This window comes from Chanodichthys erythropterus, chromosome 11 (genome assembly GCF_024489055.1).
Source record: "Chanodichthys erythropterus isolate Z2021 chromosome 11, ASM2448905v1, whole genome shotgun sequence".
In the NCBI taxonomy this organism is placed as follows: Eukaryota; Metazoa; Chordata; class Actinopteri; order Cypriniformes; family Xenocyprididae; genus Chanodichthys; species Chanodichthys erythropterus.
The window spans coordinates 41,192,908-41,207,782 of NC_090231.1; the positions used below are offsets into that span (position 1 = coordinate 41,192,908).

The window sequence follows — 14,875 nt, forward strand, 5'->3', positions numbered from 1 at the left end:
GGAGAAGCAGGTGCAGAATATGACTTTATATTTTTTGTCACATTCATGGCAAGAGGATTATGGATGTCACACAGTATTTGAATGCTGTATATGTGTTCAGTTCTATGGATGATGGTGATTATTTTTGTTTGTGTTGGGTGTAAACTGAAAGCACAATAGCATTTCCAATGAATCTAAGCAAGAAGCGAGATACTTGGTAATAATGCAAAAAGCAATATCTGCCAAACAGGAGATCTAGAAATGCTGTCCAGCACTCTGAGATTCAGCTCTCACTTATTGATTGGCTTGCAGAGGTGTGTATTGCAGAGTAATACCAAAGTGTTGAACATAATACAAAAAAACTGAATAAAAATATATATGTTTAAAGAATCATATATGTACACATCTGACATGCTCTGAGTACTGACACTGTGTCTACACTGGAAGTGTTACATTAAATCGTTCCTGTTTGCACTGGAAGTGTGTGCGATGTACCTTCAGTTCATGGTTTCTGGTTCTGACACATTATTGCAGCCACTTTATTTCTTTGTTCATCTGATTTATCTATCTATCTATCTATCTATCTATCTATCTATCTATCTATCTATCTATATATATATATATATATATATATATATATATATATATATATCTATCATATGTGAATTGATTGTTATTCGTTTTATTTAATTTTACAGTGGGGTCAAAAATTAGTGGTCGAGTGATATTGAATTTTTTGATGGCCAATATTTTAGAGAGCGGGGTGGCTGATGGCTGATATAAAGCTGATAATAATAAAATATTAGACAGAATTGTTAAACCGAGACCTTAAACAAATGAAGAAGGAAAACGGGAGCTCTGTGCACACGCACGGGTGTTCTCATCGCTGTCAAAATAAAAGTCCCGCTTCTGACACATCGGCCAAACAGAGAAACTCACTGGCAGATGCCAATAATTTAAAAAAAATAAAGATTTTAGGATTTTGATGTAAGGTTTTGATGTAGAATGAAAAAAAGTAAGATATTATCCACTTTCTAAGTCACTAATCAGCAAAAATTTGCAAATTTGCACATGATAAGCTCCATAAAGCTCCATTATAACTTAAATTGTGCTTGATAACATGCAAAACTCCATTGTGATGCTGATTAATATATTTTTAATTAAAAAAAAGTAGGCTGTTCAAGGGGTCCCGGTATATGACCCCTATAAATCAATCTTTGTATTCTTTCATGCTAGAGTTGTACAAATGAATCTAAAATCTTCATACAATATCAAATGCACATGTGCGCATACAAAAATTTGGCGGTGCGCGTTCATTATGCGCATATTATTCTGATGATGAAATTTGCGTCACACGCACTGTACGCTGACCCTCTTGTACACGTAAAAAGTGAAGTATACTTTGGCCTTTAAGTTCACTAAGGCTGTGTTCATTTGACCAAAAACGTTATAAATGTCTTTCCTGTCACTATTGATCAATTTAATGCATCCTAGCTGAATAAAAGTATTAATTTCTTTATTTTAAAAATCTTACTGACTCCAAACTTTTGAAAGCTCTATATTTAATAAACAAAAATGCAACAAATTGCAAAATTCAATTATACTGTAGCTTATTTCATGATGAGCTGATGTGCAGCTTTGACATTTCCAGTGTAGACAACAGACGCTTTTCCATTGTAACACAGTGTAAGTATCAAGTATGAAGGTTTGAGTATATTGTGAGTTTTGCGGTAACACTGCTGTACTACAGTCTGCTTGTGGTACTCTGAGTTTTACTTGAACTGCACCGGCTATTTTGTTAGCTGAACATTAACTGAATGAACATCGTGGACTTGATCATTGAATCACCACTGGCCTGATATTTGTGTTTATTTTATTTATTTCTTAATATCCTTCAAAAAGCATACTATTTCAGTGTTTGAAGGATGTAGTGAACATGTGGCACCATTATCATTTGTGAATACTCCATGTAAATAGACTCCAAAGAAACAAGCTGGTTGTGATTTGCAGAAGTGTTCAGCACAAATAGTGTATCATGTCACGCTCGCTGAATGTACAGCTCTGGATTCACCTCATGGTGGGCAGATAAACACATAGACACTGTCAGGAGCTTGAATTATGGCTGCCCACAATTCAACTCGTACCGGAAAGCAAATTTTGTTAAGTCAGAAAGAATTTCCCTTTTGGATTGAAGAGAGGAGGGAGATTCTCAAAATGGCCATCAAGTGTCAAACTTGGGTATTTTATTGAGAGGTTTTAGTTTTAAGCCTGAGTCATATGCAGGAAACGGTGTCATTTGTGCCCGATAAATTCAAGATTTTTTCTTGCTGAACCAGAACTATTATTATTTTAACGATTAAAATGCCCCTATTATGCTTTTTTGGATGTTACCATTCATGCAGTGTGTAATCTAGCTTTTTGTGAATGTAAAAGGTCTGCAAAGTTTCAAAGATCAAAGTGCAGATAACTGGAGTTATTGTCTCCCAAATGAAGAAACGATTCTGAACTGCTGTAACGAGACGTCAGTAATTCCAGTCTCATTTCCTGCTCGATTCTATGTAGGTTTGTAATAAATTTTCATAATGCCAGCCTATGGCCTTCATTGGCTACACGTAAACAATGTTTGACCCGCCCTCAAACACTGTAGTTGTAGTTGAGACTGGAAGAGTTTGGTTTGTGTTGTCGACATGTCGAGAAGATGCTATTTTCAGAGCTGCATTTTGATGCACTTCCAAAGGATGAGATTGATACAGTAAAACGACACTATCATTACAGTGAACATGATTTCACCAAGTACGACACGTTTCTGCATCAGCATCTTTGTTGAACAACATTCCAGACAACCAATCAGATTTGAAGGACAAGTTTACAATCTATGTCAAGTTTAGTCTTAAAACCAGGGTTAGGTGATTCTACATCAGTGTTATTTACCTATCATTTCCCGCTGATTTTAGGGATAACTTATGGGTTGGGGTAGGGATAGGACTAAATACAGTAAAACGACACCATTTTTACTGTTCGTATCACTGTGTATGAAGCGCTGTGGAAGACATGAAATTCAGATATGGTAATGGTCATTTGGTTTCAGACACACACTGTAAGCGGTCGACCAATCACAACAGACTGAATCATCTGACTAATCAGAGCAGCGTAGGCTCTCGGAAAGGCGGGGTTTAGAGAGACCGAATCCTTTATGGAACCGTTTCAGACACTGTGAGAAAAGAGCTGATGCTGCAATGTATATTGTGAGAAAATCAAAGTGTTTTTTTAAACTTGGATGTAGTATATATTGTAGGAGACTCCAAAACAAATTTAGTAACCTTTAAAATAATATAATAGGGGCTCTTTAAGGCACACAGTAAAACAACGCCATAGTTACTGTTCTTATCACTGTGTGAGTACATGTACTGAGAAAGCCTCCACAGCTGAAATTCAGATATGGCAATTGAGATTTTTTCCATGCAATTCTCCCATTGGGATTTTCTCTCTTCTTTAAAGCATTATAAGCCATGAACAAAGGTACGAGGCTACGAGGTGAATCATAACATAAAAAAAATTTGATTTGAAGCAGAAAAACATTTGAAAATCAGACAAAAATATAAGGAGAAATATAAAACTGTATATATATATATATATATATATATGTAAATTTAAAAAAATATATAATATAAAATATATAATAATATAAAACCATGAATTCTGCTGTTAAACAAGATTATTTTAAAACTAAGTCAAAATATTACAGGCTGACAGCTTCAGCAGAAGCAAATACCATTGACTGAAAATGTCGTAGATCACAGTAGGTCTGTCTTTAAAGGTTTCTAAGTTATCGTTAAAAATCAATTTCCCTATGGAGAAATTCGTTTTTACTGCCGGAACCAGACTGTTGCACTGTTCATGGGCATTTGGTTTCCGACGCGCTGTAAGCAGTAGACCAATCACAACAGATCTGACCAATCAGAGCAGAGGAAGCTCTCGGAAAGGAGGGCTTTAGAGCAGAGGCGGCCTTTGCAATTCGGAGGCCTGTTTCGAGAAACAAGAAAAATAGACGATTGAATCAGAGTCATTCATAAGACCGATTTCGTTCGAAATGTGGATTCATTCAGTAACGAAACATCACTGTGTAGCTCGGAGACTGACAATGGCATTACTGTGTATTTGTTTGGAACTATTTTCATTGGTTAAACAGAGCAAAAACAGACAATTTTCTGAGTCTAAAATCAAATGTAAGTCACCTAATATTAACTTATATTATATAACTTATATTATTATAACTTATATTATACTGTTGCATAAAATTGATTTTACAATTGCAGTCATGCTGATATCCGGGAAAACAGCACTCTTGCTCATGTGGTATGGCTTAATACCTATATCCTTTATAAATATTAAAAGCAAGAACTCATACAGGAACTACTTTTTGTCCCATATCTTGAATTTTGGAGGCATTTTTATTAATTTTCGTGGCATTTTTGCTCCAAGTCCCCGTTAATTTATGCCCCTGGTGTGTGCACGGCGTGATGGCGGGGCTCTTTTTCGAGCACAAGTAGGTGAAACGTATCAAAGGCCACTACTAGTTTAGAGAGACCAAATCCTTTATGGAACCGTTTCAGACACTGTGAGAAAAGAGCTGATGCTGCAGTGTATATTATAAGAAAATGACTGTAGGAGATTTCTGTTACAAAATGATGAACCTTTAAAATAGCATAATAGGGGCACTTTAAACTATTAATCTAAAATATGTGGTTACAGCTTTGCAAAGTACCAATGTTATTTATCGTTACTACCTGTTAATTTAATTAAATAAATGTAATGTTAACCCATATAAATTTATATGATTGTACAACCCATTAAACTGTAATGATGGATGGGAATATGCAAATATTTATTTTTCTTTCACATTAAACGGAGGTAAATAAGTTCCTGTGGTAAATCACATGGCAGCGTTTCCTGCGAATGTCCCACCAAAACGACTGTTCCATCAAATGCTCTTTCGCCGGTTTCACTTTGACTTTGAATGTGACATGGAAATATTTTCTTTCTACAGTGTATTGTTTAACTATAAATGTAATGCTTATTCTACATGGGGCTCTGATTATGACTTCAGTTGAGTTTTGATGCTTTTTATTGCTGGATCAGTTGAACTCTTGACCGATGCATGCGTTTGTGATGCGCTTAATTGTGATGCATGAATGAACAATATGCTTCATATGACATCACGCACAGATTCATTTCTCTGAATGTTTACTGCCTACAGAACGGTGCTGTATGCTTGTTCACTGACATACAGTATTAAACTCCTATATGAATGCTAGCGGCTGACATCTGTCTCTCTGGAGCTATTGGTGATTATGGGGTTACACTTTATTTTAAGGTGTCATTGTTACAGTGTAATTATATATTTAAGTGCGGAGTAATATTAATTAACAACATGTACTTATTTTAGGGTTAGAGTAGGATTAGGGTTTGGTTGAGGGTTATTTGCATGTAACTATGCATAATTACTATGGTAAGTACATGTAACATATGTAACAAGGACGCTGTAAAATAAAGTGTTACCAATTATGGATTGTTGTTTGTGGTTCAATACACTGACATTGACCTGAACATTAGTAGGGTTGTAGTCCACTAGATAGCAGCAGCAACATAATATGTAATGTTGGATTGAGGCTCTTTTCTTGGTTTGGATCAACAAGTTAAAAAAAATAGTAGAAAGATTTGTTATCAACACATGATTTTTATTCAGTATAATCTATGTTAACATGTAAAAATTAGCCGTGTCAAATATCTTAATTTCTGTAGTTTCAATTTGCCATTTATTTTGTATATATATATTTGTATTTGTGTGTGTAGATTATATGTTTCAAAGTTTATACTTGGAGCTTGGATAAAAGTCCCCAGAATTTAGAAAAATTTTACAAAAATTGGGAACTTGTTCAGATGAAAAAATAGTTCATAAATAATGTAAAAACTAGGTAAGGTCTTTGGTAAGACTGCAGTAATATATTTAAACTTATTTAAAATAATAGAAATGATATAAGTTGATAGTACGTCCTCTTAGTAACTATTTCCATTTAGATAGCTAGTGAAAGTCACAATGAAATCAAAACTAACAATACTTATTTTTTTATGGAATATTGCAGTATTTATTATAAATTATCCGTGCACATAATTATTTTTGTTAAATTCATGTGCTTCATAATTTTTTAATCAGTATAATGTTCCCTCCCTCTTATAGTGACATCTCTTCTCTGATGACATGTTTACTGTGAGTGCGGGGCAATCTGTCAGTCACATGAGATCCACCAATAGCAAACCACAACCATCCAATCAATTCCCCATTGACAAAATCAAGCCCCTACAGTTCGTGAAGCTTTTTCACTCAGACATCACAACAGGGAAGAAAAACTAGTGCTACATGCATTTCATGCCAATTTTAGTTACTTCACTGTACTTTGGGGGCTAAATTGCTGGAATAAACATCTCCAGATCTTTGCTAAATGTCTCCAAACCTATAATAAGCCTTATATAAACAAATTAGATGTCTATGGTATGCCCTTATTTAGGCTCAGAAGCAAGTATTTGTATACCTTTTAGGGTTAAGAGTGGTTAAAATGTTTTGAAAACAGTTATTTTGAATTGTAATAATATTTCAAAATATTACTGTATTACTATATATATATATATATATATATATATATATATATATATATATATATATATATATATATATATATATATATATATATATATAGTAATACAGTAATATTTTGAAATATTATTACAATTTAAAATAACTGTTTTCAATTTGAATATATTTCACAAAGTAATTTATTCCTGTGATGCAAAGCTGAATTTTCAGCATCATTACTCTAGTCTTCAGTGTCACAGCAAATCAGCATATTAGAATGATTTCTGAAGGATCATGTGACACTGAAGACTGGAGTAACGATGCTGAAAATTCTGCTTTGCATCACAGGAATAAATTACTTTGTCAAATATATTTAAATAGTACACAGTTATTTTAAACTGTAATAATATTTAACAATATTACTGTTTTTTTTATTAAATAAATGTAGCCTTGGTGAGCAGACGAAACTTCTTTTAAAAACATTAAAAATCTTAGTGGTTCCAAACTTTTGGACTGTACTGTATATATAAAACAATACATCTGAATGGGAAGTGGCTACACAGACATGCATGAACAGATGAACAGGTTATGGTGCTGACACTCATCGCAGCACTGCTCCCAGTTTGTCCAGCACCTTCAGGCCTTTCTCCTCGTACTCGGCTCGCGACAGCCAGAAAGACTCTTTATCTTTCATGATGTTGGCCAGCACCGCACCGCCCATGAACACCATGTGTTTGCGGCGCGGAGGGTCTTCGATACGGATTTTAAATTTCTGTGGTGGGAGAGAAAACAGCAGTGAAGAAGCAGCTTGCATTAAGGTTTTTCAGACAATTTTTGTTTTTTTTTACTGACCCCATCAGTTATTTCAGTATTATTTATATACTATTAGTTTTTTATTAATATTTTGAATCAGCTTTTATTTTTATATTTTATAGATTTCATTTTAATTTTAGTTAAATTTTTCGCAATTTTATGTGCTTTTATTATGTATTGTGCATCATTTTATTAGTATTTGTTTTCTTTTAAATATCGATATAGCTTTATTTAATTTTTATGTAAGTTTTAGTAATTTAAGTAATTATATTTTTATATAGCTTTATGTAAATTTATTGAGTACTTTATTTCAGTTACTTTGCAAAGCAACATTCCTTTTCATCTAATATTTATATTTTATTTTATTTTAGCTTTATTTTAATTACCGAAAATGTATTAATTGCAATAGTTTTAGTTAACAATACACCACTGGCAATTAGTTTTCTCTAGTTCTAGCACAAATCAAGCAAAATTGAGATTTATTCTTGAAATATGAACAAAAAATATATAGAAACATATGAAAACAATAAAATTAATCTTTAACTGATAACTTTAAAACTGAAGTCTTAATATTGCACATACTTTTGATTCTTGAGTAAATTTATCTTTTTTGTTTAGATATTTTTACAGGGGGGAAAAGACACAAATCTTTGCATAGGAATTAGCATTAGCATAACAGCTTACAGAGAGTTTGTCAGTGTCTCCCTTCAGCACTCTCTCCAGATACAGCTGCTTGATCTCACGCTCCAAACGGGACGGAAGTCCCGGGTACATGGTGGTTCCTCCGGACAGGACGATGTGCTTGTAGAATTCTGACCTGCAGATGGACAGTAAGACATGAAGCTCACAGACACCTTTGAAGGAACATTCCAGGTGGAAACCAATTTGATTTCCATCAGAAACAGCTGTGACATGTTATAGATGACCTCAGAAGAAATAGCTTTGGTTGTATTTAACCTGGAATACTCCTTAAAAAATGTGTAGTTGTACTGAGTAAAGTCTCTTTAAAAAAAAAAGTTAGTGTTTTTATCTTATTTTCCAGCACAAGTTGAACACACCTAAAGTCTAAGTCGAGTTGCAAGTCATCAAATTTGGGATTTGAGTCTATGGCTGTGTCCGAAATCGCCCCCTATACCCTTAAATTGGGCACTATTTTAGGGAACAACCATTTGTAGTGCTGTCCGAAACCATAGTGTTAAAGGTATCGAGTGCACTCATTCAATCTCATAATGCACTGCAATAATGAGTGTACAACTCATGTACACTCAACGGCTAGAGAATACCCATAGTGCACTGTGAGAGTCGCGTGCCGAATAAATTCCCTCATCTCACCAAACAATGGCGCCTGCAGCTGAATCATCCAACCATACATTTTCCAAACCACTGGTCCAATGTGGATACAGCATAATATCATACAGGTATACATTCCTTTTTAATTGATTATTACTTTGTTCAATTAAGGTTAATGCTAGTTTCCTTGACAGAAATCTTTTTCTTACTACTGGAGCTGCCAGCTTGCTAAGTTTCAAATGATGATTAAACGGCACAAACTATGCAAAACCGGCAGCCCTTCCGGCGCGCTCAGTGTCCAAATTCAGTCACTCGTTTTCATTCACTCCTTCAAGTGGACTATATTAGTGGACTAATGTAGGGAATAGTGAATGTGGGTATAGGGGGCAGTTTCTAACACAGCTCAAGACAGGTCCAAATCATATGACTCTAGTCCAAAACACTGCATTTTGCTTCTCAAATAAATGTATGTCGATTTAAGAATGTTTCAGTATTTGTACTCAAAAATAGGCCTACTAAGTAAGAAAGAATACTAAGGTTTTTTTGCAGTGTAGATAAAAATGTCTCCTAACTTGTTAGTTGAAGAACATTTGCAGAAAAAAAAATATGTCCACCAATTACTGACAGTTAGATTTGCTCAAAAAATGTGCAATGCCTTCCACAGAATCGAGCATTAAAAGTCTCCTAATTGACAATGATGGTGTTGAATTATTCCAACCTGAGGTCAATGTCTGCTGCCTGTATGGTGTTGAAGAGCAGCTCGGCCACACCAACTCCCTCCACGTTAATGAGATGAGGCTGGAAAAGAGCCTCCGGCGCTCCAAACCTCTCGCCTCCGACAATTATCATCCGTCCATCTGGTAACTGTGTGCGGAAAAGGTCAGTAAAATCTTTTATATGCTGTGAGGAAGGCACTCAAGTTAAGTCCACATCCTTGCCATAAATTATTTGGTTTTTTATAATCCATTAAGATCTGTCACTACTCGCTACTTAAATTTCATTGCGACATGCATGAGAACTAATAGCAGCTCTCTTCTGCCCCCTGTAGGAAGATACATTGGCAAATGGAAAATTAAATGCAACAGACCAATGATTGTCAGCTTGTTTCGCCTTTTAAATGGAAACACAGTATACCAAAATTTTGTTTGTGGTTCTCGAGGGCCTGCCATGCAACCTGTCATGTAGGTGTTAGGCACTTGGTGTAACTTATTTTTGGCTTAATTTTTATCAGCTGTAAGTGTATTACCGTGTAGGACTCCACCAGGACGGTGGTCTCATTGGCCAGTTTCTGTTCCTGCTCAATGTTGTAGCCAACAAAACACAGTTTCTCCTTCATCATCCGCACCGTCTCGAAGTCTGCCGTGTGGTTAAAGGCGTAGCCTCGCAGAAGCAAAAGCTAAATAAATTAAATATCCGCATTTCAACAACTCTGGATATCTCTTTTTACTCATTTTTTTTTAGTCAGACCACAAATTGCCCTAGATTGATCTTTTTTATTTTTTAAAATAAAACAATAATTCTAATTGTAGCTTTTGATCCATTTTAAGAACATTTAAGAAAATGAGTCTGCAAAACAGACAGTTTAACAAAATGTTACAGGTTCAGTAGAAGTTGAAAGGTTTAGTTCATGAATCACAGTTTCCACAAAAATATGAAGCAGCACAACTGCTGAAGGATCATGTGACACTGAAGACTGGAGTAATGATGCTGAAAATTCAGTTTTAATTGCAGGAATAAATTACATTTTAACATATATTCAAATAGAAAACTTATAATAATATTTCACAATATTACTGTTTTCACTGTGTCTTTGATCACAGCCTTCTGTGGACACAAAAATATATATTTTGAAGAACACTGGTGTCCAAAATAACATTGGACCCCATCGACTTTCATTGTATTGACATTTTTCAAACTATAGAAAGTCAAATAGGTTTGGAACGAAATGAGGCTGATTGAACTATCCCTTTTAACATGTTCTGAATCTGTAACATTGCTCATTCCTTAGTTTCCATGGTGATAATAGAAGGAGAATGTCACCTTAATCAGATAGCGCGTGATGTCACGTCCTGCGATATCCAAGCGACGCGTGAGGTGAGGGAGAGAGAAGCCCTCGTACACAGGACAAATATGAGTCACACCATCTCCTGAGTCGATCACCACACCGGTTAACAAACCTGCCACAGGAACACAGCACAATTCAGCTACACGCTCGGCATTTTTCATCTTCAACACCTAACTTTGACAGTCACTTCTGTTACCCTGAGCGTAGAGAGTCAGCACAGCTTGTATGGCAATGTAGATGCCGTGAAACTTGTAGGTCTCAAACATGACCTCGGCGATCTTCTGCCGGTTCTTCATCGGGTTCATGGGTGGTTCCGTCAGCAGGACCTTGCAGTCAGGAGGACTGATGTTGAGCCGCTGCGGGCCGAACGTGTAGTCCCACAGGTGTAGCATGTCCTCCCAGCTGCGGACTATCCCGTTCTCCATGGGATACGAGACCTCCAGCATGGAGCGGCATTCGCTCGCCTCATCGCCCACCATCAGATCCTAATAGTAAAAGTGGAGAGGTGAATAACGTTGATTTCAATGTCAAATGGGTTAAAAAAAACAAAAACAAAAAAACAAGAACAAATTATTGAATGCCCAAACTCAGTCCTGGGGAGCCACTATCCTGCAGAATTTAGCTCCAACTTGCCTCAACACACTTGCCTGGAAGTTTCTTTCTAGTATGCCTAGTATGACTTTTATTAGCTGGTTCAGGTGTGTTTAATTGAGGTTGGAGCTAAACTCTACAAGACTGTGGCCTTCCAAGAGCAGGATTGGACAGTTAGTTCTTGCATTCATGACCTTAAGTCTAGATTACTGTAACGTTCTACTGTGTGGTTGCCCTGCACGCCTAATAAACAAACTCCAGCTGATCCAAAATGCAGCAGCTAGAGTTCTTACTAGAACCAGGAAGTATGACCATATTAGCCCGGTTCTGTCAACACTGCATTGGCTCCCTATTAAACATCATATAAATTTTAAAATCTTGCTAATTACTTACAAAGTACTAAATGGTTTAGCTCCCCAGTACCTGAGCGAGCTCTTAATGCATTATAGTCCTTCACATCTATTCTGGCCAGTTGATATCAAAATCAACCACAGGAGGTAGATCCTTTTCCTATTTAGCACCTAAACTTTGGAACAGTCTTCCTAGCATTGTTTGGGAAGCAGACACACTCTGTCAGTTTAAATCTAGACTAAAAACACATCTCTTTAACCTGGCATACACATAACACATTATCTACATGTAAAGTGTTAAGCTGCATAAATTAGGTCAGCTGGAACCGGGAACACTTCCCATAGCACCTGATGTACTCGCTACATCATAAGAATGGCGTCTATGCTAATATTAATCTTTCTCTGTTTATTCCAAGGTTTGCCGTAGTCTGCCAGATCCAGGCCATATCCAGATGAGATGAAGGACATGCACCTAGACACGAAGACAACACAGCCCTGAAGTGTCAACTAAACTATCCCCTGTGAAGGCCTCCCCTCTTTACCTATTTATAGATAAAACATTATCAAAATGATTCCAGTTTGCTTGGATCCACGGAAACAACTACTAATTCTGTATTATGTGGGCCAGACAAGTAATTTGGCAATGTCACTTTGTAAAAAAGACAGTGTCTGCACACATACACATTCAAACGTGCATACCTATAGACTAAACACGTAAATGAACGGCATTAAAAGTCTTCTGTTTTCAGTTAAAAAGGTGTCTCTTAAGCAGCCTCTAAGTTAATAATTAATGATTTTTACAACGGAAGTGATTCAATCAAATACTTACTTTAGCTTGATAATAATTTTTTCCTAGATCTGCTGTAAAGCCAAAACAATCTCTGTCTATTAATGTTCCATTTATCACTGTGAAACTGCTTTCAAACAATCTGTATTTTAAAAAGCGCATATAAATGAATAATTCAGAATTCATCTGTGAATTCCATTAATTCTATGTTACAAATTTAAAGACTGAGCATAATGAATAATGAATCTCACGTATAGTAACGAATCTCAGATAATGACAGTCTTTATAGTTGTGTGTGTGTGTGTGTGTGTGTGTGTGTATATATATATAATATATATATATACACTACCAGTCAAAAGTTTGGAATCTGTAAGGCTGCATTTATTTAATTAAAAATACAGTAAAAACAGTAATATTGTGAAATATTATTACAATTTAAAATAACTGTATTCTGTTTGAATATATTTTATAAAGTAATTTATTCTTGTGATCAAAGCTGAATTTTCAGCATCATTACAAATCAGCATATTAAAATGATTTCTAAAGGATCATGTGACACTGAAGACTGGAGTAATGATGCTGAAAATTCAGCTTTGCCATCACAGGAATAAATTACTTTATAAAATATATTCAAACAGAAAACAGTTATTTTTAAATTGTAGTAATATTTCACAATATTACTATTTTTACTTTATTTTTAATTAAAATAAATGCAGCCTTGGTGAGCAGACGAAACTTCTTTAAAAAAACATTAAAAATCTTGCCGATTCCAAACTTTTGACTGGTAGTGTATATTTGTGGTTACTAAAAGGTTTAAAACACTATTCGAACTTAAACTTAAATAAAAAGAATAAGGAACTAAAATAAAAGATACATTAAAAGAGGAATAGAAATAATTTAAATAATAAAAATAATTTGAAATATGAATAAATAAATGTTTTTACAGGTTTCTTGTTAGATGGTGTGTATCAGTATCTTAGTATTATTTATATATATATATATATATATATATATATATATATATATATATATATATATATATATATATATATATATATAATACACACGCACACACACACACTGTACTTCGATTAGGAAAACAATTTTTAATAGTTTTAGTTACTGATAACAAAAATATGTAATATGTATGTGTGTGTGTGTGTGTGTGTGTGTGTGTGTGTATATATACACACACACACACACATATATACACAAGCAACCTATTGTTTTGTTTTGAGTCTCTCTGGATGACCGGATAACTCACCTTGATCTCTATATTCCCAACTTTTGTATCTGACCGAATGATGGGACGTCCCACCAGGGCTGGGAAGATGTGGTCAGGAAAATTGGAGCCAGCAAAACCACACTTGACAAACTGCAGACAATGTGTGAGAAGATGATGAGTGAGTAGTATGAAAAGATGAAACTCAGCTCTGTTTTATATTTCAGGGTTATAAGGGCAGATAGCATATGACTGCACTGAATTATTTGAGATAAGCCTGTTTTGAAGAACTGCATCTTCCCCAACTCCCTCTAACTTCCCTACTTTCATGAAACTGTTTTAAAGTGTCATGTTTGGAACCTTCACACTTGTCCATGACGTGGTAAAGCACACCAGAGTTTAAAGCACTTCCTCATTTGTGACCAATAAACTTGTATCTTTTTCCCTGCCACCTTTTAAGGTGAAGTAAGTGTTGTTCCTGGCCAGACGTGTTCAGACAGATTGAAGCAATGCAACAGGTCTCTGCACGAGCGCAAGTCAGGCATGCAGCACCCACAGCAGCAAGTCTTGTAAATACATTTCTTTTGATCTTAAAAATGTAGTTAAAATCAATTGAAGCTTTTACAACAGTTTTTGAATCAAAAGAACTTTCCTTTATCATTCATTTAAACACAAGCAGTGTTCTTTCATAAACGATCAGTCAGCGGTTAGATACATTCAGTAGCGGTTAGATTGCTTAGATACAGTTTTAGCCCACATTATGAATGATGTTTCAACAATACTTAGTGAATAGCTTACCCCAGTGCCATTGTCACACACAACCACTTTCCTCCCATCGCTGTCCATGCTGCAGTGTTTCAGATGACGTGCAGGGAAACACCCGCTCTGACTGTCAGGACGTTCACTGAGACTCTCAGTCTCAGTCAGGCTGTTTTGGTGAAGTGAGAAGTCAGAAACAAAGGGGCTGGTTTTGCTGAGGAGGAACAGAGGGACTCCGCCTTGTTCACTGCAAGGAGAAGAATCCCAAATTAAAAAAAAAACTTATATTGCAGAGTTACATTTCAAAAATGTCATTTAATGGAATAATGCAAACATTTTCACAGTAAAAAACTGTTAACTGCAAGTAATCTTTTACAGTAAAATGTTA

At 35.3% G+C, this 14,875-nt stretch overlaps 1 protein-coding gene across 1 annotated transcript; it reads right to left on the bottom strand.

Annotated features, from left to right (window-relative positions):
* Positions 1-7,065: 7,065 nt before the first annotated feature.
* On the bottom strand, positions 7,066-14,600 carry zgc:101810 (uncharacterized protein LOC493612 homolog). Its single transcript, XM_067399840.1, has 8 exons — positions 14,527-14,600; positions 13,771-13,881; positions 10,975-11,263; positions 10,754-10,890; positions 9,960-10,109; positions 9,432-9,577; positions 8,108-8,240; positions 7,066-7,382 (listed from the first exon to the last, which is right to left on the bottom strand). The coding sequence occupies exons 1-8, from the start codon at positions 14,572-14,574 to the stop codon at positions 7,212-7,214; spliced, it is 1,185 nt and encodes a 394-aa protein (XP_067255941.1). The 5' UTR covers positions 14,575-14,600; the 3' UTR covers positions 7,066-7,211.
* Positions 14,601-14,875: the final 275 nt, after the last annotated feature.

Coding starts and splice junctions, on each gene's coding strand:
- zgc:101810 (XM_067399840.1), bottom strand. CDS start 14,574: ATGGACAGCGATGGGAGGAAAGTGGTTGTGTGTGACAATGGCACTGGG. Junction 10,891..10,974: donor GCTGACTCTCTACGCTCAGG/GTAACAGAAGTG, acceptor TTCCTGTGGCAG/GTTTGTTAACCGGTGTGGTG. Junction 8,241..9,431: donor GCAGCAGACATTGACCTCAG/GTTGGAATAATT, acceptor GTCCATCTGCAG/GTCAGAATTCTACAAGCACA.